The sequence below is a fragment of the Haliotis rubra genome, unplaced genomic scaffold (assembly GCF_003918875.1).
Source record: "Haliotis rubra isolate DU_JTF1 unplaced genomic scaffold, ASM391887v1 Scf1772, whole genome shotgun sequence".
NCBI classification, from domain to species: domain Eukaryota; kingdom Metazoa; phylum Mollusca; class Gastropoda; order Lepetellida; family Haliotidae; genus Haliotis; species Haliotis rubra.
In genome coordinates this window covers 23,030-36,370 of record NW_025765750.1, presented here as the reverse complement: position 1 = coordinate 36,370, position 13,341 = coordinate 23,030, and the positions used below count along the sequence as shown (strand labels likewise).

The 13,341-nt window shown below is 40.7% G+C and overlaps 1 protein-coding gene across 3 annotated transcripts in view; it reads right to left on the bottom strand.

Moving 5' to 3' along the window:
• The window catches only part of LOC124273165 (unconventional myosin-Ic-A-like), a 32,918-nt gene extending 21,546 nt beyond the window's left edge, over positions 1-11,372 (bottom strand). For all 3 annotated transcript variants that reach the window (XM_046708383.1, XM_046708384.1, XM_046708385.1), the window contains exons 1-2: positions 11,228-11,372; positions 10,332-10,596 (exon numbers count right to left, since the gene is read on the bottom strand). In XM_046708383.1, the coding sequence (XP_046564339.1) occupies positions 10,332-10,466 (135 nt within the window). In that variant the 5' untranslated portion in view covers positions 10,467-10,596; positions 11,228-11,372. The remainder of the gene's footprint in view (positions 1-10,331; positions 10,597-11,227) is intronic.
• Between the last annotated feature and the right edge of the window lie 1,969 nt (positions 11,373-13,341).

Here is a 13,341-nt window from a genome sequence, read left to right as displayed (position 1 = left end):
ACACCAGGGTGAGTAACCCCCTCTAACATCACGATTAACATCAGAGCGAGTAAACCCTCTAACATCACGATTAACAGAGCGAGAAACCCTCTAACATCACGATTAACATCCCTCTAACATCAACATCACGATTAACATCAGAGCGAGTAAACCCTCTAACATCACGATTAACATCAGAGTTAACATCACGATTAACATCAGAGTGAGTAATCCCTCTAACATCACGATTAACATCAGAGTGAGTAAACCCTCTAACATCACGATTAACATCAGAGCGAGTAAACCCTCTAACATCACGATTAACATCAGAGCGAGTAAACCCTCTAACATCACGATTAACATCAGAGTGAGTAAACCCTCTCTAACATCACGATTAACATCAGAGTGAGTAAACCCTCTAACATCACGATTAACATCAGAGCGAGTAAACCCTCTAACATCACGATTAACATCAGAGCGAGTAAACCCTCTAACATCACGATTAACATCAGAGTGACGATTAACATCAGAGTGAGTAAACCCTCTAACATCACGATTAACATCAGAGTGAGTAAACCCTCTAACATCACGATTAACATCAGGTGAGTAAACCCTCTAACATCACGATTAACATCAGAGTGAGTAAACTCTCTAACATCACGATTAACATCAGAGCGAGTAAACCCTCTAACATCACGATGAACATCAGAGCGAGTAAACCCTCTAACATCACGATTAACATTAGAGTGAGTAAACCCTCTAACATCACGATTAACATCAGAGTGAATAACCCCTTCTAACATCACGATTAACATCAAAGCGAGTAAACCCTCTAACATCACGATTAACCCCAGGGTTAGTAACCCCCTCTAACATCACGATTAACATCAGGGTGAGTAACCCTCTAACATCACGATTAACCTCAGAGCGAGTAAACCCTCTAACATCACGATTAACATCAGCGTGAGTAAACCCTCTAACATCACGATTAACATAGCGTGAGTAAACTCTCTAACATCACGATTCACATCAGAGCGAGTAACCCCTTTAACATCATGATTAAAATCAGCGAGAGTAAACCCTCTAACATCACGATTCACATCAGAGTGAGTAACCCCCTCTAACATCACGATTAACATAGCGTGAGTAAACTCTCTAACATCACGATTCACATCAGAGCGAGTAACCCCTTTAACATCACGATTAACATCAGGGTGAGAAACCCTCTGTAACATCACGATTCACATTAGAGTGAGTAACCCCCTCTAACATCATGATTAACATAGCGTGAGTAAACTCTCTAACATCACGCTTAACATCAAAGGAGGTAAACCCTCTAACATCACGATTAACCCCAGGGTTAGTAACCCCCTCTAACATCACGATTAACATCAGTGTGAGTAACCCCCTGTAACATCACGATTAACACCAGGGTTAGTAACCCCTCTAACATCACTATTAACATCAGAGCGAGTAAACCCTCTAACATCACGATTAACATCAGAGGAAGTAAACCCTCTAACATCACGATTAACATCAGAGTGAGTAAACCCTCTAACATCACGATTAACATCAGAGAGTGAACACCCCCTCTAACATCACGATTAACATCAGAGCGAGTAAACCCTCTAACATCACGATTAACATCAGAGCGAGTAAACCCTCTAACATCACGATTAACATCAGAGCGAGTAAACCCTCTAACATCACGATTAACCCCAGGGTTAGTAACCCCCTCTAACATCACGATTAACATCCGGGTGAGTAACCCCCTCTAACATCACGATTAACCTCAGAGCGAGTAAACCCTCTAACATCACGATTAACATCAGCGTGAGTAAACCCTCTAACATCATGATTAACATAGCGTGAGTAAACTCTCTAACATCACGATTCACATCAGAGCGAGTAACCCCTTTAACATCATGATTAAAATCAGCGAGAGTAAACCCTCTAACATCACGATTCACATCAGAGTGAGTAACCCCCTCTAACATCACGATTAACATAGCGTGAGTAAACTCTCTAACATCACGATTCACATCAGAGCGAGTAACCCCTTTAACATCACGATTAACATCAGGGTGAGAAACCCTCTGTAACATCACGATTCACATTAGAGTGAGTAACCCCCTCTAACATCATGATTAACATAGCGTGAGTAAACTCTCTAACATCACGCTTAACATCAAAGGAGGTAAACCCTCTAACATCACGATTAACCCCAGGGTTAGTAACCCCCTCTAACATCACGATTAACATCAGTGTGAGTAACCCTCTAACATCACGATTAACATCAGGGTGAGTAACCCCTCTAACATCACGATTAACATCAGAGCGAGTAAACCCTCTAACATCACGATTAACATCAGAGCAAGTAATCCCTCTAACATCACGATTAACATCAGAGTGAGTAAACCCTCTAACATCACGATTAACATCAGAGCGAGTAAACCCTCTAACATCACGATTAACATCAGAGCGAGTAAACCCTCTAACATCATGATTAACATCAGAGCGAGTAAACCCTCTAACATCACGATTAACATCAGAGTGAGTAAACCCTCTAACATCACGATTAACATCAGAGTGAGTAACCCTCTAACATCACGATTAACATCAGAGTGAGTAAACCCTCTAACATCACGATTAACATCAGAGTGAGTAAACCCTCTAACATCACGATTAACATCAGAGTGAGTAAACCCTCTAACATCACGATTAACATCAGAGTGAGTAAACTCTCTAACATCACGATTAACATCAGGGTGAGTAAACCCCTCTAACATCACGATTAACATCAGAGTGAGTAAACCCTCTAACATCACGATTAACATCAGAGCGAGTAAACCCTCTAACATCACGATTAACATCAGAGTGAGTAAACCCTCTAACATCACGATTAACATCAGAGTGAGTAACCCTCTAACATCACGATTAACATCAGAGTGAGTAAACCCTCTAACATCACGATTAACATCAGAGTGAGTAAACCCTCTAACATCACGATTAACATCAGAGTGAGTAAACCCTCTAACATCACGATTAACATCAGAGCGAGTAAACCCTCTAACATCACGATTAACATCAGAGCGAGTAAACCCTCTAACATCACGATTAACATCAGAGCGAGTAAACCCTCTAACATCACGATTAACATCAGAGTGAGTAAACCTCTAACATCACGATTAACATCAGAGTGAGTAAACCCTCTAACATCAATTAACATCAGAGCGAGTATCACATCACGATTAACATCAGGTGAGTAACCCCTCTAACATCACGATTAACATCAGTGAGTAAACCCCTCTAACATCACGATTAACATCAGAGTGAGTAAACCCTCTAACATCACGATTAACATCAGAGTGAGTAAACCCTCTAACATCACGATTAACATCAGGTGAGTAAACCCTCTAACATCACGATTAACATCACGAGGTGAGTAAGTAAACTCTAACATCACGATTAACATCATCAGAGTGAGTGAGTAATTAACATCAGAACATCACGATTAACATCAGTGAGTAAACCCTCTAACATCACGATTAACACCAGGGTGAGTAAACCCTCTAACATCACGATTAACATCAGAGTGAGTAAACCCTCTAACATCACGATTAACATCAGAGCGAGTAAACCCTCTAACATCACGATTAACATCAGAGTGAGTAAACCCTCTAACATCACGATTAACATCAGAGCGAGTAAACCCTCTAACATCACGATTAACATCAGAGTGAGTAAACCCTCTAACATCACGATTAACCCCAGGGTTAGTAACCCCCTCTAATATCACGATTAACATCAGCGTGAGTAAACCCTCTAACATCACGATTAACATCAGAGTGAGTAACCCCTTCTAACATCACGATTAACATCTGAGTGAGTAACCCCCTCGAACATCGGATTAACACCAGGGTGAATAACCCCCTCTAACATCACGATTAACATTAGAGCGAGTAAGCTTTCTAACATCGCGATTAACACCAGGGTGAATAAACCCTTTAACATCCGGGTGAGTAAACCCTTTAACATCGTGATTAACATCAGAGTGAGTAAACCCTCTAACATCACGATTAACACCAGGGTGAGTAAACCCTCTAACATCACGATTAACATCAGAGCGAGTAAACCCTCTAACATCACGATTAACATCAGAGCGAGTAAACCCTCTAACATCACGATTAACATCAGAGCGAGTAAACCCTCTAACATCACGATTAACATCAAAGCGAGTAAACCCTCTAACATCACGATTAACATCAGAGTTAGTAAACCCTCTAACATCACGATTAACATCAGAGATGAGTAAACCCTCTAACATCACGATTAACATCAGAGTGAGTAAACCCTCTAACATCACGATTAACATCAGAGTGAGTAAACCCTCTAACATCACGATTAACATCCGGGTGAGTAATCCCCTCTAACATCACGATGTAACATCAGAGCGAGTAACCCCTTTAACATCACGATTCACATCAGAGTGAGTAATCCCCTTTAACATCACAATTAACATCAGAGTGAGTAACCCCATTTAACATCACGATTAACATCAGAGAGTAAGTCCATGTACCCCAAAGCATCATAACACTACAGCACAGAGGAGAACCACTTCTAGCATCACACATATCAACCAATTAAGAATATAGGCCAAACCTGCTAAATCAGCATGTAACTGCTCATTGCAACCATACTACCAATAAAGATAAATGTAACCCATAAACTGTAACATCTGTATGCAAAAGTGCTGAGCAAAAATTCAGTGAGAACTCTTTCGATAGAAAAGCCAGAATAGCCATGGTCAAAAACATAATTATCATAGATTCCAATATATATATTTACCAAGACCTTTCAAATCCCTGGATTCTGATTTGTCCGGGAGGAGAACCGAATCTAACTCGGACCATAACCATGCTGATGACAGTATTGCCGCGAAAGGAAATATGTATTCAAAAGCACCTTCCCATACCTGTCATAATAGTGAACACAACCGCTTCAACGTTGGTGATTATTCAACGTTTCTATATTATTAATTACAGCAAAGGTGGCAATATAATTTAGGCAGAAAACTTAGACGAACAAATACTTAGAGAGACTATCGTAGACATCCGTAACATCAACACCCTGATCTTTGAGTGAGTGAGTGAGTGAGCTAGTGAGTTTAGTTTTAGATTTACGCCGCGTTTAGCAATATTGGACCAATATCAATGCAGAAGACACCAGAAATGGGCTTCAACTATTGCACCCAATTGAGGAATTGAACCCGGATCTTCGGCGTGACGAGCGAACGCATTAACCAGTAGGCTACCCTACCGCTCCTTACCAGTAGTAAAGCTTTGACTTCCCACAGGTAGAATTGTTTGAAGTTGTTATACAGGTGTGTATTTCGCTTCTGTTTGTCTAGAAATGTCTCTTTAGATACTGCTAACACGTTTCTTTATGTGGGATTTTATTGTGTCGTGCTGAGTTTAATGGTTAACATTAAAGAGCTAACATAATTAAAGGGAAGTTTAGGATGTCCACTGATCCCTGGATTCGTCCTTTCAAGATGCTGCAAATTACAGACGCAACTGATGATAAATCACAGGTAATTTCTGCTGTAATGACAGCGTTTACGTTTGTCTTGTCTGTGCGTTATGGTACAATGGATGTAGACATGTCTAATTAAGAGATTCCATTCGACACCTAATTTATTTTTCAGGGCCCGCTGTCACAAAGCGATCTTAACGCTACGACAATCGTTGCTCCTATATTTAAACCAGGGAGACTATATAAGACTATATATGTTGTAGAGTATCCCTGCTTAAACATAGGCCAACGATCGTCTTAGCGCTAAGATCGCTTTGTGCATGCTGATCCACATTCAAAACCGTTGTCGTGTCAGGTTTATGAAATGTACAAGTGTCGAATCAAAGTCCGAAGTCTCTAAATGAAAATATACAAATTCTACGATGGATTTGTTTGTTTGAATACTCGATTGTGGCTGGCCAATCAAAGGCATTAAAATTACAATGACCTCCCCTGATTCAAACAGCTGATTTGATGGCCGTATCACTGAGGATGCTTGAATTTGTAGAAATGTATTGTTTCTAAGTCATTGATAGTAGGTAGTTTGAAATGACATGTACAATTTTATGTTCAAATACGGGGTTGCTGTTTCTACAATCTTCAAAGTATGTTTGGCAATGCATTTCAACCAGAAACGAGTTATGTCACGTTTTAAGGGGGCGATGAAGTAGCCTAGTGGTTAAAGTTTTCGCTCATCACGCCGACGACCCGGGTTCGATTCCCCACATGAGTACAATGTGTAAAGCTCACTTCAGGACTCCCTCGCCGTGCTATTGCTGTAATATTGCTAAAAGCGGCGTAAAACCATACTCACCCAATCACTCGCATTTTAAGGATAACAGAAAGCTTAATATTGGGCGGAATATTTACCGACTGTGACGTCAATTTGACAAGGTGTTTTGACATATAGCACAGTGTTAAGTATATGAGGGTGATTTCGTGAACTTCTTTATTCGTGTCTGCATAACCATGTGTATACGCTGATATATCGATCAAACTCCATTACTATTGACTTGCTGCCGTTCAATGCCAAAAATCAATTACAAGGTAAGTACCACCAGCGACTATTCAGTGAGTACTTATCGTAACCCGGAAGACCCATTAAATATTCACGTCACATGAGTGAATCCAGCAACAACTACTGCCTCCTACCACCCCTCCACCCTCAATCCACCCCCTGCCTATTCTGGGAAACGCATTGTATTCCCTGTATTATTAAACGGGTGGCTACCCTGGGATTATGTACACTGTGTAATGTTTAGATCGCTGCATGAACGGATACCCGTTTTGACTGACAATGATTACGATCTATGCCTGTCTCTATGTCACTATCTTTAGGCCTTGACATGTAATTTTTAGATTTTCAGCCTGCCCGTCTAACTACAAAGGATCTCACGCCGTCACATATAATTCCGTTGTGCTTGCAGAGGCAGAATACGTGTGCTCGACATTTTTCGTTTTCATGATAAAATTCCCCACAGACGTTGCCCAAAGAAGCATTTATGCCCCTAGAAATTACGTCTGTTGACGTAAATGTACACAATTATGTCTTGAACAGTTGTTCAAAGTAATTAACAAAAGTGATTATTTAAAACAAAAAATACGTTGTCTCCCAAGTAATGTTTTAGATATTAAGATAACTGACAACTAATTTATTGTGCCCTTTAGGGTATTCAGTGCCAATTACAACGCGTACACTCCCAGTCTGACGTTGCAACTTCTCTCAACAATACAGTGTGGGTTACTCATAAATTCCCTGTGAAAGGAATCCTATATACCTGCACACCAACCTCGCCGCCTAGTAATCGGTGTATATTTCTATTCATGCATCTGCCTTTATATCTACACTACCCATCAAAAGTTTAGACTCACTAGTGTAAATGTAGCCACTTACTTCAGTCAACTGTTCTAAACTAGATTTTGCAAAATATTTCATTCTGTTTAAAGGTACTGTTTACACATGAACTGATGTATTGTACAACAAGTTCGTAACGTTGAAATAATTATTGTCATGAGTTTAATAAATGAAAAAAACTGGCAAATTCTTAACAAAATTTACACCAAAACACAGCTGTTCACATGCACGATATTTTCACATGCTTTTCAGCATTTCGATGCATGATCCTCGTGCAATTCATCTGCATAAGGTTGGCAGTTGGTTCCCCCAAGTTAGTGGAGAAATTCATCTTCGATGTAACCATAACATATAGTGAGTACTTTAAGTGAGTCTAAACTTTTGATGGGAAGTATATTTTGGATCTGTTTGTCTGTTTGTTTATTTATTCATTTATTTATTTATAAATCAACGACAAAAGACCGCAACATTGAAAACAGAGTAGCTTTATCTTCTAACTTTTGACTGAATCAATACCGTTGATAGTTTCTGTCAAATTGTTGTGATATATTTTGGCCAGCCACCGACAGATTGTGACTAAGATCATGAATAGTAACGGTTAACCATTTCTCTCTGGATGGCGACTTTAGGATACGGTCTACTGGGTTGGACTTTCTTAGTTCCAGTGGAGTGGTGACGTTATTATAAGTATCGCTTTCTCGGATCTCCACCAGGAAGTTGACTGAATGACACATTGAAATCCCTGACATTCAGAGGATACTATATTTGTAATGAGATATCGAGAACGTGACGATGTCTTGTGTACCGCCAAAGAATTACTTACATGTCTGCGTCAGTTCATTTCTCTATGGGAGAGTGCCTTTTTGAGAATAGTTATAGGCCGCTTTTAAAAATATGCCAGCAATACCAGAAAGTGTACTAATGTGGGGAACCGAACCAGGTTAGCTATTCTCGAAACATTCGTCGCCCTAAGAACTTCTTAACACATTGGCTACGATCAAAGTTAGGAATTCTTAGGGCTACGAACGTTTCGAGAATAAGGGCCCTGGGCCCCGTTCCTCAAAGCGATCGTAGCGCTAGGGTGATCGTAACTCCCATACTTTAACATAGACTTACGACTGTCGTAGCGCTACGATCGCTTTGAGGAACGGGGCCCTGGGCCCCGATCCACAAAGCGTTCGTAACGTTACGACCTGTCGTACTTCTATAGTTCATCATAGGCTTACGAATGCCGTAGCCTAACGAACCTTTTGTGGATCAGGACCCTTGGTCCCACTTCACAAAGTTATCGTAGCGCTACGACTGTCGTACCTCCTATGCTGTAACATAGACTTACGACAGTCGTAGCGCTACGATAGCTTTGTGAACGGTGACGAGCGCACGCTTGACCAGAAATCTACCCCACCGCCCTTCATTTCCCAATGAATGGGGTCAACGTTGAGCTTACAGTCTCTTTTGAAATATACAATACTTATATTCATGATCATAATATGGTTATTACGGTAATCGATTTACCGATTCGCCGTGAAATATTATTTCTATAAAGGTGGTGAACGTGAGGTTACAATTAGGTCATGGTGTCCTGTAACAAATATAAACGTAGTCATCGATGAGGCGAGGTGAAATAGGGTTTATCGTCGAACTTAAGAATATTTCGCTCACATGAAGACGTGCATGCGTGTGTGGTAAGCTGGTTTTATAGTGCTTGCTCACTGAGATACCATGCCGCAGCTAAGCATGAATACCTCACTCAGACACATTATACTGACCAGAGCCGACCAGTCCTTGTTGTACCCATTAATGCCGAGCGCCAGTCAGGTACCAACATGTACCATCTTTTAACGTCTTTTGGTATGACGCGGCCGGGGATCGAACCCACGACCTTCCGCTCTCCGGGCGGACGCTCTAACCACTACACCACGGAGGCGGTTCAGTCATCGATTAGGTGATAATGGGATGTCATTCTTACACCCAATTAAACCATTTTTACGTTCTCAAACACACATGGACTGAAGAAAACCTGTTGACCAATTTAGTCGAATCATTTGATCAATATCGGGACCAGCTACAGCTATGAAACCTCCCAACTAAGAAGAGGACATGTTATTGTTATATCATTTTTTGTCGCTTTACACCAGTATTCAACCTATATGGCAGTGATTTTTACATAATTGAGTCAAGATCAGACAATAAAATGATCGATTTTAAGCCCAGCCTTGGGGGTATTATGGCACTTCAGGAACCAAATCGGGATGCGATTGAACCATTAAATCGCATCTTGCAACCATCTTAAGTTGAAAGGGACGAAATCTTTCCTACATTTCCCAACCGTCCATGAAGACAAAGATAAAGGGTCACTGGTTCATTTAGAATTGTAAATAGTTTGTGTACATGAATAATTGCAGTGACAGGCAAAGAATATATACACCTGAAAATGAGTGGATTCGAAACAGTACCAGGTTGAAAACAGTTTCCGAAACACAACAAACTTTACGTCCAAAACAGAACTATGATACCCGCGTGAAACAAAACACAATCGAATACCAATTACTTGTTTTGTTTCAGTTTCAGCCTCCACCAAACATGGGTACATAATTTCCTTGAAAGAGAATGAAATACATTAACATTCTTGTATACGTTTGTATACGACACCCTCAGCAATATTCCAGCTATATGGCGTCAGTTTGTTAATATTCCAGTCTGGACCAGACAATCCAGTGGTCAACAGCACAAGCATCGATCTACACAATAGGGTACGATGACATGTGTGAACCAAGTCAGCCAGACTAATCACCCGATCCTGTTAGTCGCCTCGTACGACAAGCAGGGTGCTGAAGACTGATTCTCTTCCGGGTCTTCACGGGTGTTAAGAATGTATAGACATGTGGGTAAGGTGAAGGTAGATCAATCGAAAGCTTCTTACGTATATTTTGTCCTCTTCGTATCTCTCCTTGAGTACATGTAGAACAGAGGCTTCTGTAAGTCGACTCAGTTGCGTCAGGTCACTGACGGGCTCTTCGTCCTTCCAACGTATACTGCTGCCACGGCTAGGCATCATGGGTTCTGTATTCGTTAATCCATGTTTAAATCCTTCATGTGAAAGTTAATGTTGCTAAAATATACTGTATCCTGCTTGTACGTCAGACGGTTCTTGTTGGACAGAAGCACTTATATTCCGATGGTCCGTTCTGAAAAACACAAAAAAATGATACTGTTTGATAAAACATGCTCTTGCATCGAGAATCAGACACACTGTTAAGGGTACAGCTTTGAGAGCTGTGTAATTGTACATGGAATATGTAAGTCCTTTTTTTCACCCTGAGCCCAGAACCTTCTAAATTCAATACAACGAGCTCACATACTATAACATACACTGCGCGTGACTGTACACACAAGTACATATAATCACGTACAACTAAAATAGAAGGTTAAAATAGTCACGTAGTGTACGAATCAAATCAATATATGCGCAAATATACGTATGGTGTTCTGAAGCTCATCATAACATACTTGTCATCTCAAACTGTTCATGGGAGATATCGCTTGTGAGATAATAAAACAACATAAAATTGCTTTGCAGACCATTGCGACGTCATCAGTTGTCAAGACGTCAAAATCAAATAGAATCACTGCTACTTAAACTGGTTACTTTTTACGCCCAAGACACTGGTTACTATTAAGTCATTTACAATTTGTAAGAAATGGTTTGGATTATAGACTGATATTTGCTCTGTATTGTAACGTATATTTTGAACCAGTGCGACATCATATTGCCGACATACGTTTAAAATGAAATTAATGACGTTGATAATATCTTACCAACTTCTGGAACATCGACTGCCATTGTCACCAAGGTGTAATTCCTGACATTTCTATAAACACAGGAGCTTTCTTCCTGGACCGAGCCACAAGTACAGGCAATCCCATCACAACCCGCACTCGGATTGTATACTGACGAAATGTGAGCAGACGACATCGAGTCACGTGACGCTCCCAGCATACGACAATGTCGATGCAGCGAAGCTTGACAGCATTAAGTCTCTTCGGAACAATGCATCTGGTTGGAAGATGATATGTAGCGTTAATACTCGGAATGCGATTCTTGGGGGAAAAACTACAGTCTTACATGCAAACACCAAACAATCCTATAAACAACGTCATTGATATGAACACTAACGACCCATGGCCATGTGGTAGGTAGAGCATATTAGCATATTTGCGAGATTCACTTTGTCTAAAAATCCAGGTCTCCTTGATGTTACACGTAAGAACATTTTTCTGTAAAATTTAATCTTTTCTAAAAGTAGATGTTAGTCTGGATAGTCACTCCAGTTCATATCACAACCATGCGAGAAGGATTTGTTAACTTACATACTGGTAGGTTAGCCCATACTGGAAGGTTTGAACATATCTGTTCTTGATAACAAGCATGGGAGAGTTTCAGATATACTCTTTTAAAATGCGCCCTGTTAGACAGGTTTAATCATTGCTCAACCATACACGTCCATTAGGAATTCAAGGTGGTCTATACAAGTCGATGTTAAAGTTCAAATCCTTGGCGAAGCTTCCAGTGACAATGCGTAATGTAGACGAGACATACATAAAGGGGAGTGGTGTCACAAGGCTGATTTAAGTATTCGATGAAATTGTCACTGCTGCCAACTGGTATTTAACGAGTTGAGGCAGTAGGGACTCTCAATATACTGCATTGTGTTTAGGAGCAGGTTTTTTATGCATAAACAGGGGCCTATCCAGACTGACTGACTGACTGACTGAGTTTAGTTTTACGCCGCTTTTAGCAATATTCTAGCAATATCACGGCGGGGGACACCAGAAATGGGCTTCACACAGGGGCCTATCCAGGATTGGGGGGGGGAGGATGCACATCAATCATGAAGTCCAAAGGTTAGGGGGATATGCTTCTCGGGGAACATGTTTTTCGGGGGAGAGGGGGAGGAGGGGTGCGCTCCCCCCTCTGGATCCGCCCCTGATAAATATTTTCATGCACCTACTTTAAAATGCTAGCAGCATAATTGTTAATATTTTATCAAACACCCATTGTACAAATGGTAGTCTAAGATTAACATTGTGTAATGTGTTAAATACAATTAATCTTGTGTAATGAATTAGGAATTTAATTAACATGAACTATTATTATACTTTATACAAATTTATATGATATCAATATAATTTTGCGTCATATTATATTACATGTGTTTCATTCGCTGATGTATTTTCGTTCATTGCAACAAACATTTTAACATGGTGATACCTGAACGTGTTATTTTATCTTGAAGAAGAGTAGTAATATAAAATTGAACGTCAGTGCAAAAGAATACCCAGTTTTGACTTTCCTCAGAAACGAATTCCATTGAAGTAAAGGGAAAAATAGCTGTGACAATTATATGAAAGGATCACTGAAAGTCAGTGATGTCACTAGGTGTTAAAGAGGCGTTGCCTTGGTAACGTACTGCTTAAACAAGTTCTCCGTTTCTCTTGAGTGATCCCTCCCTCAACCTACACACACACACACACACACACACACACACACACACACACACAGTCACACACGCAGTCACATATACGCGCAGTCACACAGGCAGTCTCACACGCGCAGTCACTCAGGCAGTCACACACAGGCAGTCACACAGACAGTAACACACAGGCAGTCACACACAGGCAGTCACACACAGGCAGTCACACTCAGAGACGCACATACAGACACACATACAGACGCACACACACACACACACACACACACAGACACAGACACACACAGACACACACCACCTTCCTTTCCTGTCACCAACGCGGTTAAGTACGTATATTCAACTACGGGTATTGGGTTACTTCTACCCTAAAGTGGCCGACTACAGGTAGTTGTGTGTGTCCTACGTCAAAGGTCACCTGCTCTACCAGGAAGTTCTGGATGA